The 14,687-nt window shown below is 35.8% G+C and overlaps 1 protein-coding gene across 1 annotated transcript in view; it reads right to left on the bottom strand.

Moving 5' to 3' along the window:
• LOC134676379 (peripheral plasma membrane protein CASK) overlaps positions 1-14,687 on the bottom strand; it is a 254,765-nt gene that overhangs the window by 213,367 nt on the left and 26,711 nt on the right. The window contains exon 10 of the mRNA XM_063534775.1: positions 14,283-14,480. Coding sequence (XP_063390845.1) covers positions 14,283-14,480 — 198 coding nt within the window. The remainder of the gene's footprint in view (positions 1-14,282; positions 14,481-14,687) is intronic.

Genomic DNA, 14,687 nt, shown 5'->3' with positions numbered 1-14,687 from the left:
GCGAATTTGTCGAGCATACATGCAAAGAGCCGTAACAAGTGGATTCTACTAACAAGCTTAACTTCGACATACAGTCACGACATGATGCTACGAGATATGATGGTGCAGCGTAACACTTAATTACAAATGAGGGTTTCAACTTCTGTTTTTATTCGGAGTTTATCTACTTTAATTTATTAGTTTTGTGTGCTTTATTAATTGCATCGATTGTTCGTTCAGCAGAGCAATCCGAACATCGCTAAGAAAGTGTTTAACTAAGGGAACCCTAATTGCAATAAGACTTCTACACTTTTACATATGATACGAGTACAAAGTACAAAACGTGATATTAAATTTCAGAACATTTACTTTCTGTTATTACCTAGGTATTAAATATAAATTTCTCACATCTTCATGTGAAAAATTATTAAATAATAATCAAGTAATAAATAGAGAACAAAGTAACATCCGTCTGTATAAATTACGCCCTTACCTGTAGAGGTGAACATTTATAAGAAAGTAGTAAGTTAAATTATAATAAACCAATTCATGCCTAATTACATCTTTCCATCACATTTACCTATCGATATTTAGAATTTACTTACTTTGAATTGCATTTCGCTGGTACAATATTTCCGTTCATTTTAACATAACAAGGCACCCTAAAATATTACAATTAACGCTGTAGAAGTTGGTCTCTTTAAAATGTGGTAATCTGTAACGGTGTTTGAAATTACAAGGACATTATTAACTGACGAAAAAAATCATAAATTATGCTTATTTTCGTCTGTCATCAAGGTCGGTAGGTAAGTTTTCTCTTGTAACTTGCCTAACCAGCTACTATAGGTACTTTTTCCAGTTGGACACAGACCTCATCTCATTGTATAAGAGTGTTTGGGCTGTAGACTCCATGTTTATCCAATGCGGATTGGGGACTAAACACAAATGTTTGAATTCTAACATTCAAAATGTGAAACACTGATTTAAACTTTCACGATTATTAAACATTATCAAACTGCACTCGCGTGGCTAGAAGATGTTGATGTCAACTTGAGCCAGTCTTCTCCGAGACTATGGGGACAACGCCGTCCTCGAAACGTCGGAGGTAAATCTTAAAACTTAAATACGCGATTAAGTCCCGTTGTGCAGTTTGATAATATTCAAAATGTGGTATACATATTTTTACTTTTTTTATGTGCAATAAAGTTTAAAATAAATAAACGTTTTTAAAACCTGTTATTAAAGCACCATGCAATAAATTTAACGTGCAACCGTCTAACCAACCATCCCCGGTTCCATTAGCAACTTCACATAGATGGTTAGTTCAAAAATTGAATTTGCCGCGACCCAGTTCATATTGTTCGGTTAATCTACGCTAATCAAGTTTGCAGACGTGTCTCGAGCACATTTATCATGTGGATCCAGTTAGTTTCACGTCTAGGAACAATACCGCATAGAGATAGGATATTTTCCGGGGTCTTTGACGCGGAACTTGATAGCTCTGATCTTATTATTAAAGGCCAACCAAATTCCAAAAGTATGGAAACAACGATATTTTCTTTCATATCTCTTGTATTACTGTCTCAAGTTGAACCAAGAGAAATCTGCAACGAAAACGTCAAACTTCTATGAAATTATGACGTATAAGTGACACTTGCACTGCGTGTGCTATCAAAATCGTTGCAGACTTCTGTTGGTCTAACTCTAAATGTTTTCTCTACGGCTTTTTTCTGCACCACTACTATTGCACCTGTACCTTACCTACTAATACATGTATAATAGAGATGTAGAATGAAAATGTAGATAAGTACCTGCAGTTAATTTTATCATACAATAACCGCACCAGTCATTCTGATAAAGTCCAAAATGCACTGAGCCAACACAGCGGTCAGGCCACAAAGCGATATCATTTGTGGTGAAACTGAATTGTCCAAAAAAATAACTTACTAGATACAAAAATGTGTTTTTTATTGACGTCACTGAATTGATTCATGATTTGCGTGAAAAAATGTGCAGTTAGCCGAAAATAATATCTAGTTTCAAAGTTTCTTTGTATTTACTCGCAGCAATCAAAAATATTTTTAAGAATGTTGTCTTTTTAAAGTATTAGTGTGGTGGATCGTAAGATTAAGTGAATTCTTAATTAAAACATACGTTTTGTATGAATCGTATTCATAAAACATATACCTACAAATATTTTTACTAACTTAAACTTCGGATGGAAGTAAAATGAGAAAACATTTTTTAAGAAATTCAACATCTGCCACATCATACTACGTCTCGAGCATCGAAAATAGATCAGTTAGATCCCTTGTGACAAATAGCTAGTAAAGGTGATGGAACAAGTGCCGACTGCCAGGGCATAAGAAGTAGCTAAAAGACAAATGGTAGATAGACTAGATAGGGAAAACCTTACACACGGAGGATTCCAAATTAAATCTATGCCGAAGTCCCAAATTAATGCTAATATTATCCCACCACAATCAGATTAGGAATGGGAAGTACGGTTAGCCAAACATTGATCATTAATGATAATAATAAAGAAGTGTTAATGTTTTCCGAGTGAATAAAAGTGTGTAAATGTTTTGTATATAGTTGGTGTTAGTTGGTTCTCAGAAGTAAATTCATTCACATTGTTTAGAAATGCGGTCTTATATGTATTTTCTATGGTCTGTAAAAACAAGTTGATGTGAGTATACCTAAACGTCTTAACCCCTAATTTTAACTGAAATTGATGTAAGTAAAATAAATGGTTGATTTTCTTATACAGTAGGCTCTGCCCGCTCTTCTGCTCAAGGTTTTGCATACGAGTCTGCGTACGATGATAATACTTTTGCAGGACCAGGTCCTACTGAACCCATAGTAATAATTTTGTTAATTAGAGAAAAACCTAACGATTTAAATATTTTAGTTTCAAAAATGGATTTTCTAAGTGTAGGTAATGTAAACACTCACAAAATCGTTCATAATTCAAATTCAATTACTTAAATTAATTTAGTTACGAGTATGTCCCAAAACTACATTCAGCCATGTCCCATTAAAGTTCCAATTCCTAGTCTTTTGCTAACAATGCCCAATTGTTACCATTCAATTAATTCAACTGGATTATATTTCCCGAGTACAATTAAATGGGATAGATATGACACAGCTATAAGATTAAGTAAAGCTACTATTTCAAAGGTAGGTATATACACATGAATTGAATGTCTCTAACCCTCTAAATAAATAAGGTAGCGCGTTATTAGGGGTTGTATTTTGCGCGCTCGGCTGAAGTGATGGAGCACCTCGACTGGCAAAATCGAACACTGAGCCTGCATTATTAATAAGAGAGCTAACCCGTTAAAAATAACGCATGTTTTGATTCAGCTAGAAGCAAATAACGTTGTCCAGGCGCACAGGGCAATTAGCGAGGGTTTTATGATATATAAGCGATCGAGTGAACTCGGAACAGGACATGACAACTTTATCCTAAACATCCTGTAAGAGATGAAGGGAGACCTAGAATTACTTATCGCAGCCAAATAAAAAATAATGCGTCCTATGAAGGAAATTAAAAAAATGGCAGAAGAAAGGAGTGGCGATTACTCCATCGACAAGAGCAAAGCTCTGAGTTATGATGATGATGATGACGGAACGGGACCCCTGTTTAATAAATAGTAGGTATATTGATAAGTAAGAAATGAAAGGCACCCATTCCAGCAGAGACAATAGTCCAGTTATTAGAAATTAACACTTTCGATCGTGTCAGGTGTAGTTCAACAGTTTCAACCCACTTCTAAAATGAACAATTACTTACTTTCAGAGTATACCTCTACGAATAAAGTATCTACCTAAGAAAATGCTACAATATGTATAATTTTAGCGCGACTACGTATTCTAATCTAATACCTAGGAAATCTGAGGTCGCATTACTCATATTAACATTGGGATTTTGTAGCAAAAGTTCTGCAGTATCCCGATAACGGTTATCTCCATCCTCACGTTAAAGTGCTTCAAGTCATTAGCATTTGATTAATGACCAACACAATGAGAATTTAGCGCTAATTTAGCAAAAACCACTGTGTGCTCAAAATAGGTACCTACTACGTCAGCTCTGCTTTAGCGCATTTTCTCAACTTTTTAAATTAATACGAAAAACTTGTGAATTCTGTTAAATTTAGACGAAGTACTGATTAAATTTTAAATAGCTGGGATGGAATTCTAGACGGGGATAATTTATGTGAAAGCCTAAACTTTTAAAGTTTCGTGGCACAAAACTATTGCTTTGATTTAAATACCTCATTGTTTTGTATAAAACATCATCATTTTGATTTCATAATTGCTGGCAATTCGAAAATAGCATATCGAGCGTGACTATTTTTTAAATATATTATATTAAAACGACAAATTTTTATACGAATGTCATTGTGAGCTCAGCCAACAATAGTTACAGTAGGCTTCAGTTATATTTTGCAGTTTTCTACTTAAAACGGGCACTTATTTTAAAATTTTACAAACATTACATTAGGATTAACCTTAAGCAATATTAAAATGCAACTGACGGCTGAGATATTCCTCATACGTAGAGTAGTTGCTCACTTTAGAAACAAGGGAATCTTGGCATATTCCTAATATTTTTAAGGCAAGTAAAAATGGTGACGTTGAAATGTTTCCTACATATAATGTCGCTGCACGAAACTACGTCATATTTCCGCTGAGAACAGGAATTTAAAGTTTCTTTCTATTTAATCTCGGCATCACAGTTACATACACTTAACTGTTGATTTTTATACTACTTGAAATGCAAACGAGGGAAAATGTTACGTGATAAGTGCATTAGATTTCGTTTCACTTTGTTTACCTACAATTTAAATTTATAATAAGAAGTACACTGCGTTTTAGTATCCACTACAGGATGGTAAGTAATTGGTATCAGAATACTTTGGGATAGCAATTTATCATAATAACAAACGGCCCATGTAAACCAAACCTACCAAATCCAATTTAATTTATTACTTTGCAAAAACGCCAGCAGGATTTCGTTTAACTAAGGTATTCTTGTATTACGAGGGGCGGGTGACCCTTAACACTGCCCAGAGACAAATATTTGTCTTTTTAATACATTTCAGCGTGTTAGCCAAGGCACTTTTATGCAGAGTCTGTGAATAAAATGTGAAGAAAAATAGACTCGACAAAACCAGTTTTATTCCAAATAAATATGTATGTTAGGTATTGCTGCGTTACTGCTACCTCTGCTATTATTTTAAAAGTTGTAAAAGCTGTCAAAGTTTATTTTATAATATTTAATGAAATCTCACATGATTGGAAGAAATATTAGATATAATATTCGTGAGTCTGGTCACATTGCGGTACATATCATTCCGATAATGGACTAATAATCAACCATGTGTCATCAGGCGCAAACAGGCGTAGAAATGGTATGACATGGTGTTTTACCAAATATTTTAAGTTTTGCAAGTGTATTCCTATTATACTTAAAAGACAAACACACTTGCGCCTATTTGCCTCCAATATCTTCTATCTATATAGTCTTGAAATTGCTTCATGACTTACTATGTAGATATTTATAGCAGTCCGGCGCCCATGTCAGTATTTCAGTATTTAATATTTCTCGGTTTACGACTTAACTGCAGCAAAAATAGCAAAATGAGTACTCGTAACTTACATTGTTCAACTTTTAGCAATATTCTCTTCTCTTAACGGTTTTTTGCCTTGTATTGCCTGGTTGCGGCACAGGTTGAGTTGACGGTGTACACCCACTGAAGAAATTAAGATAAATGGACCTTATGATAACTGTCGTACTTTGGACAGTGGAATGGGTACCAACCAATATCTGCATATTTTCGTGTCTTTATCCAAATACTCCTAAGTCTAGGAGTTTTTTCTTAAGTGAAGGAAAATACCTAAACCTACCCACATTATATTTTATTTATTTGGACAGGCTAAGACGCTATATACCTAAGTCTATTGATGAGTACTATTTCTAATGAAATAGGTATAGTAATAGTGAATTGAGTTACAGTTATAAACTTAAACTCAGTTATAAACTACCTAAACTTAAAAGAATAGGAGCGTGAAAAGAATGTCAGAATCTCAGAATTTTGCGTATAAATCTAACAATCTGGAGGTAGAGACGAAACTGGAATTCAGAGTAATAGCTTTACCTTAATCGTCGTCTGTCTGTTTGTGTGTTTGTATGTTCGCGATAAACTCTAAAACTACTGAACGGATTTTCATGCGGTTTGCACCTATCAACAGAATGATTCTTGAAGAAGGTTTAGGTGTATAATTTATTAACCCGTGCGAAGCCGGGCGGGTCACTAGTATCAACTAAATCAATGGTGAATCTTGTACAATGCAGCTTTTATTTCATACTCATTAAGATGGAGGTAAGTATGCGCTCTTTCTTCGTTTATTATTCCTCTATGGAGAAAATGAAACAGTATAGACAAGTTTATGACAGACGTTGGACGTTATCAGACATGTTGTTATCATAAATCTTGATGCCGCATCGTTACTTGACACCCGTAATTCGTCAACTTTAAGGCCAAAATATTTTGCTAACATATTCAAATGTAGGCTAACGGCCGTCAGTTTAAGGGCTGACTCGTTATTAATGAGCGCTATACCCACTGCGATAGACGCAGACCAATTTTTTCGACTGTCAACCTTATTTAATTCGGAGTAAGGGCGGTTGACGTACCTACCCTTAATTCAAGCTTGGAGTTACGGTATAAAAAACAAGGGGTTACGTTTTCGCCGAGTAAGTAGGAAAATGAATAGGTAAATGTTGTTTTAAAGGATTTTTTAAGCAGCTCCGTTGAATTCAATTCCGATCCATAGTGCTATGTAATCTACTCTCCTTCAGTACTCGTAGGACTGGGCTAAGTCCTACGAGTCTCAAGACATACATGGGGTACTCTAATTAGTTAAAAATGTAATGATTTTAGCAAATATTCGATAAACAAATTCTAATGATACAAAATAAAATAAAGCAGAAAGTCGGATTTAAGGATAAATAATGAAATTTATCCGCGGTAGTCCTGTTAATATCATTATATGTATACAAAATGCGAGAGTGAGTTAGTGTTAAAATAACAAAATTAGTTGGGCAAATTATGTTTAGGTCTAACAGGTATAACACTCCTAATATATATAACCGAGTAAGAAATAAATACCAAATGAGATCGAAGTTATTGATGGAACTACACTGGATTAGTTAATTTTAAATATGGTTTGCAACTATAGAGTCGGACCAAGCTAACTCTCCATGGTATTTGCAAAGACAAAGTGTGGCCATGTCATCATTAATGTTAATGTCTTATTTAAATGAAAATATGATGTTTATTTATAATTTATAAGGACAGTTCTGTTCTCGTCGGTGCAAAGTTAGCAAACGCACAAAATGTACTATTAGACTATTACAGTCATTCAATATTTTAAATAAAAATATTGCAACATTATACTTTTCTATCAGACCTTTTCACGTTGCCCCGAAGTTCAATTTTTGTATTCGGTCCTTTAGACGTTTGTTTGTACATCAAAAGAAAACATGGTAATAGGAGCACGTAACCTAACGCCAGCTCGACAGTGCCCGAAACTTTGAAGGCCAGAGGACACCGAAATATTACTCTTTCGCCCAAAATTATTACTAGTGTATTTACAGAATATAACAAAAATACTGGTCATCCGTCAAAAGTACGTACGTATTTATTTTAACGAGGGAACTCGTAACAGTTACTCTGTTATTTAAAAGCTTATGTTTTCAGAGAATATGTTTTTTTGCCCTTAGTTTTTTGTAGTAAGCTGTCTGTCTGCAAACTCATATAGTTTAGAAAACTTAAAACGTATTCGATTAAAAAGTTTGTGTTTGCATACCTATAAAATTATTTCTATTTCTTTTCTTTTTAAGAAGAAAAAATCTGTACCATATAATTTAATCATTTGATGAGTACACTCTACGTTTTAATTATTTGCTCGTGTACAGGAGACACCCGGTAATCCCGATATAAGTATAACATTTTTAATAGCTTAACATAATACAAATCAGCCTTCCAAACTGTTTAACTTCTTACCAACTGCCTCAGTCAAACAACAGATCTATATCTGGTGTTCAAAAAGGGATAAGTAATATGATCCCTTTTCGAACAACAACAACAAAAGCATTATCATATTATCAACGAAAATAAATATCGCGTTCGGTAAACGTACTATTGTATTACCTATTTCTTTACATGTAAAGAAATTGTAACACAAAGTTACTATTCCTTTGAATATTAGATACTTATCCCGTGAACGTTCCCTTTAAAAATAACGTACACAAGAGGGTAACGAACAAAATATGATATTCAGATTCGAGAGGCTTTGCCTTTATCTTGGATATCAGACGGTCCGCTGGTCATATGTTAGTACCTTAAATTACAATATTTATAAGTTCCATTTTGCGTCTATTGGATCAATATTTCATTCTTCACAAAGAATTGGGTTAGATTATTCTAGATTCGCTGTAGGTGCTGAGCTTTATTAAAATCATAAAATACGGATTATTTATGGCCATAATACATAAAATGCTAGCACAACCTAGTACGAAACCCTAATAAAGCAAAATCATATTCGCACCTGGCCAGTTTTTACGATAGAGAATAGCGAAAACGTAAATACCGTGATTCCAAAGCACTATTCAGCCTATTTGAAGAACCCATAGTGATTTCCTGACCCGCCGATGTAGGTAAATGAAGAAATACGAGCGCATAATATAAAACTTTTATAAGAACAACACATGCCACGTACTCGTAAATGGAATACGTTTAGAAACCGCATTCGTAACTTCCGCAATATAAGTTCCCGCTTACGGTCGCGTCGCGGTACGTTCTGAAATCGCACTTGGTACTAAGTTTTAGTTATGGACATTCGGTTTTATGTTCTTTTTAGTGCATTCAACTTACAACACTTGAAACTTGTAGATATTAGTATCATAATGGAAAACTATTGCTGGGGGCTACCAGACAAGCTTTTCGTTAGGATAAAATCAAAAAGATGATTTCACCGTTTCTGAAAATCTAGCCTCTAAAGGAGGCTAAAAGGGAGAAGGAAGAGGGGTTAAGGGTTTAAGGGAGGTTAGCTTAATTTAAAGATATGCAGTAAGGAAGTATGATAATTTAAGCAAGAGCCTTGCAAAATTGTATAAACGCCATAACGAATCTTGTGATAATGACTTATAAGAGGGATGTAAACTATAGTTCGTTTTTTTAGCATTAGAAAGAACTTAAAAGAAGGTAAGCGATCTTGACATGTCTTTTAATTGAAAAACGCTATTAAAAATTCAGTAAAAAAAGCCATTCATTCATTCATTCAGTCTTATGAAAGCAGAATAATATAAATGATCGTATTAGATTAATAACTGTTACATATTAGTCGTAACTTATTTTTAAAATGTCTTATTCAAATAAAAGACACATCAAGACTGTTTATCTTATTTCTAATGCTAAAAAAAACGAACTATAGCACAGACAGCTTTTTATAATAGATCATTAGTGCTAATGGGGCCTCGAGATATTTAAAGCTAGTAATGTTAGCTCGTGCCTTTCAGTGCCCCTATGAGGCGTGAGCAGAGTTAGTGAAACAATAAGTTTGGGTAACAACTCTGATACTACGATTATCAGCCATAACATGAGGCATATGTACAGTGGCGTAGCTAGCATAGGTGGCACCCGGTGCGGAAATTGTGGGTGTCACTCCAAAATTCAATCAAAATTGTAATATATTAAAAAAGAATAATTGTAATTTATGTTAAATAGCTCAGGATTTACTCCATCGCTTTCGTTTTACATGATTTTACGAATTTTTAAAGGTGGCACTACTGATGTTCACGGTCGGGTGTCACCCCTAAATGGGTGACACCCGGGCCGGACCGCCCCCGCCGCCCCCCCTAGCTACGCCACTGCATATGTCGGTACGTAAATACTTATTGCACTGCGGGAGCGTATGTAGACATCACTAGTTCGTATTCAATCTTAATAAATAGAGGGCGCGTGTAATAGGGATGATGACACATGTTGAATTTTATAACAAAATCTAGTAAAATAGATAGCAAATGAGCAATAAATCATAATATTGGGATATTAAAAAATATATGGAAATAATACAAAGATACAGCACCTGAAAGATTCAAAATTTAAGTTTATTTTTAACTTCGAAAATTACCATTTACTTAAAATACCATTCGATTCCTCACATTTTATCCAAAAAAAATTTGTGTAGCAACTATATCGATAAAGGCAATATTTCACCGACAAAAGCGCAATTTTCTTGTTTTATTCATACTTCAAGATGGACTCTCAAAGACCATGACGTCACGATCAATTATCGTTTTGTTAGAGGCGTTTCGCGAGTGAAGTACGACTGTCGGACTTTGACTATCATTTCTGACTTTTGTATTGCTTTAATGAGTTTAATGCAATGGGTCATGGGTCCCATATAGACATTTGATCCTAAAAACAAACCTGATTGATTGATAGGTACCATAAATGAGTCGCTTAACTTCAAACTCGGGTAAATCCATCTGTCAGATTATGCGATTATGGTATTAAGAAAACGTAATAGGGTAGATATTTGCTGAGAGGGTCCAATGGATTTACCAGAGTTTGAAGTTAAGCGACACAAATGATGAGAATTTGTCATCTAGCCTATTAACCATAATCACACGCGCTCACCAGAACCACAACAACTTTCAGAAATACGCACACCCACGCAACGCTTCCTACCCGCATATAAGTATTTAAACACCTCTCAAGAGCTCGATCACTCAATAATTTCCGACCCAAGAACCTGCACGTACCATACGTCTCAGTTTGTTTACACGGCCAACTTATTTTGTATTCTTTGCCCGAATGTTCTAATAAAACTTTAGTGAGGTCGAGCATATACGAAAAACAAGGTACGATCACGATCAATGATGTGTGCTTAACGTTACGTAGAGTGTTGCGAGTGAACAAATAAGAACTACAAAGCCAAGACTTGACATCGATGTCAATTGTTATTCATTGAGAAATGTTGATGGTTTTATATTGTTGCAAAAATTCATGACACAATTAATAGTTATTTACGATACAAGTGCGGAAAAGAGGAAATTCGAAACGAGTGGCGATAAATTAAAACACGACCGAAGGGAGTGTTTTAAATCGACACGAGTTGCGAATTACCTTTTCGCACGTGTATCGTACAACGTTTTACAGTATATATGGCCCTTTAAACTTTTGACATCGCACGAAAAGTGCTATTTTACGCACTAGTGCGGGAAAATAGGACCATATGTACTGTAAAATTTATTTTCAACTGGTAGTTCAAAACTATAGCCGGGATTCATGTCCTTTTACCCACCTGCAGTAATGATACCAAGAATAAAAACAAAAACAGAAAAATACAACCTACAAGCAAAACGAAGAATTAAAATGAAGAGTTGATACATAATAGTCATATGGGCCAACACAGGAATTAATTCGAAAAACTTGGGTAAAAATAAAATACAGACAATATAACTGTGTGGTGTTTTCATAGGTACCTCAGATCTATTCTGTACAAGTGTAATACTCCTTATTTGAAGAACCCCATACTATGAATTTCTTAATAAAGAGTCGTGGTTTACAACAATAGAAACTACTAACTAGCTACATCAGTTAGCCGCGACCACGACCAGTGAAGCCTGTGTCGAAACGTCGGTAAATAAAGGTAATTGAATAAATTTCGCGTTAGATCCGTCTATATGTGTTCAAAACGCGAAAGTTTTAAATATTATAATAGAAACTAAGCTCAACCTAATTTTATGAATCTTCATTTACTTTATTTTACTTATGTTTTTGTCTGTTTATGTTAGTGATAAACATTCGTCGGATATACAGTGGAACCTCTATAGCACAAATCTCAAGGGAAACGCCAATAAGTTCGTGTTAATAAGTTTCAGTCTTATGGAGTATATCGACTAGAGGGATGTTTATAGATTATTTTGCAGAGGTATCGATTTCAGGGGTTTAACTAGTACAAAAGTCGTATTTCAGATTCGTAGTTATTAGTAATAACTTATTACACAGTTGGTAACGTCTAGTCTTTTCATAGTCGTTAGTACGAGTGTGAACCTGTGAAGTCTAAAATCTTCATAATTGTATCTGATTCATGAATTTCATAATCACTTCGTTAAAAAGTGTTTAAATGAGATACACAGCTATTAATGCTATTATAACCAAGGACCACGCTCAAGTTGAGAATTAACTGCGATCACTGGAGTGACATGCTACTGGAATAGATGTGACGGGGCATAAGATACCTACCTACTGGAATGTTCCATAAAATCCGGCCTTATCATAAACATATTTTCAACATGTGAATTATGTTGACTGAGAATCGCAATGTAGAAAAGTGGAAAAGCAAACACAAACAAGGTATCAAAGAAAGATATTTCAAGGTATGAAGGGAACAATGAACACCTTGTTATTCTAATTATGAGGGATGTCAATCATCGAGCCCACTGAAAGCCGGTTCTTAAAATAACAGTAAGCATTCGAAATCCCTGTCTGGTTCAACAAAGGGATCGCAAATCCCCTTTTGAATATTTGAACCAGACGAACCCTTTTACGATTTAGCTTTACCAACCTCTCACATCCTAACACCTTTTCAGATTCTAGTTGATTTTACTGGGCGCAAATCGGTGTGTAAAAAATTACCGAATGACGACAATAGATGTCGTGGGCGTTTACGATCAATGCTTCTGCTTCCATGTTTCCATGGAAACGAATCGTTTGTCGCGACCGGCGCCATCTTGGTAATAAACTAGGAACTTATTAGAGATATGGGGTCATGACGATGAACAATCACGACTAACGAGGTGTTAACGCCATCTTTGTGGATACTTAAACCTAAATAGAGTAGAGCCCAAAAACTACTTGTTGCTGTATAAGTACCTATATATATATATCTATATATATATATATATATGTAGGTATTTCCGTATTTTAGGTAAGAGATTAGACTATATTATAAATGTGATTATTTATTTCAACGCAGCAATAAGCTACATGAATAACCAATAAAACAAAATGACGTGTGTTAAGTTTCATATTTTTAACTCCTACGAGGACCGCTCTGAAAGTTGTTAGCTGCTTCGGCTCTACTCATGCGATTACTTTAAGACTTTTTCACTTCGATAGTATAAATGCATCCGCTTATGCATTTTTTGTAACCTTTCCCCAAAATTGGCGTAGGCACTGACCTAACCTAACCTAACCTAATTTCATAATACGAGCCGGAATTTATACGTATATTACATACATTGTTGTATTAGACCAATCAAGTTAGATAAAAAAAGCGTTTTGCGGAATTCATTCCCAGCAAACTGGAATGGAAATCGTTTTAAAGCCCTCATTTGGTCCTAAATGCGTGTGATCCGAGTTTGCGCAATTTCAGGAGGGGTGCATAAATTTTTGCTCGCGTATAGCTTAGCTATATTACTTTTTATGCATCTCAATCATACTGGCATTTTAGTGCGAACAAGATGTACAGCTGTATGAAAGTAAGTTACGCAGGCATTAGCGAATATTTCAGTGTCAAACTCTTGGTAAGGCTACAGTTACACTCCATCATCATGGTGGTTCTAGGGAGGAAGTGCTCGAGTTAAGAAAACACCAAAATCACCATACACGTGCTTTAAAAAATTGAGGAGTTTTATCAATTTCTCATGGATTCCAACATCAGATCAGAACCATAAATATTATGGAGGTAACTTCATTCAACCCAAAAAAGAATTACCTACTCAAATTGAACATACTACAATTTAAAATATTATCATCAAAACAATCATCATCATCGGGTCCACTTCATCAAATTGGTGGTTCTGGAGAGAAAATGCTCGTTTGAGTACCAGTGCCGTCCGTCAGCGAGGGTAGCTCTGTGCTTGATACTCAAAACGCTCACTGAAGGCAGAGGCGCGCACCACAATACATCTGCGGCGATCATCAGCTCAAGATGTTCTTAGCTCGATATTAAACACTCACTAAAGACAGAGACGCGTGAGCAGCGGTCAGCGCTGACTGATACGCGGTAATGCTTGATTTCCTCATCGGTCGCTGACGGCGTTAAACCCCATTTAGACTGTTCAAGATCAAAAATTTATTGGCATGTCATGTTCGTTATATTGCGGTATCAAGTCGGTCGATTGAATTCCTTATACGCTGTGGATACCTAGCAACGTATCGAAAATTGTATGCGAATTGTTGAACCGTCATGTAAGTCAGCGTGTAGTGTAGTTTACTGACCTTGATATGCGGCAGCGCGAGCGCCCGGCGGAGGTCGTGTATGGCGGCGGCGGTGGTGACGGAGGCGGCGGCGGGCCCGGCGGGGTTGTGGCGGGGCCGCGCGGCCGCGTCCAGCGCCTGGCGGCAGCGCTGCCGGCCCTCCGCCGCCGGCGCGCGCCCCGAGCTCACCACCACCGTGCACGCGATGCGGTCGTACACCTACAAGATACATTTTCTCAAAAATGGACGGCAAAGTCGACTTTGCCGTCTAAAAAATAGGTCGCGAAGCACGTAGTTTATGGTCAGTCAAAAATTAAAAAGTTAAAAACATTGCAGTCTCGATTTTGGGACTGCAATGTTGCATACAAATTCCATTATTTGTCTAGTTCCAAACTTTTTAAAAGTTGAAATGACCATACCAAATGA

Source organism: Cydia fagiglandana, chromosome 2 (genome assembly GCF_963556715.1).
Source record: "Cydia fagiglandana chromosome 2, ilCydFagi1.1, whole genome shotgun sequence".
In the NCBI taxonomy this organism is placed as follows: Eukaryota; Metazoa; Arthropoda; class Insecta; order Lepidoptera; family Tortricidae; genus Cydia; species Cydia fagiglandana.
Note: the sequence above shows the minus strand (reverse complement) of the source record. Positions and strands in the feature narration are given on the sequence as shown.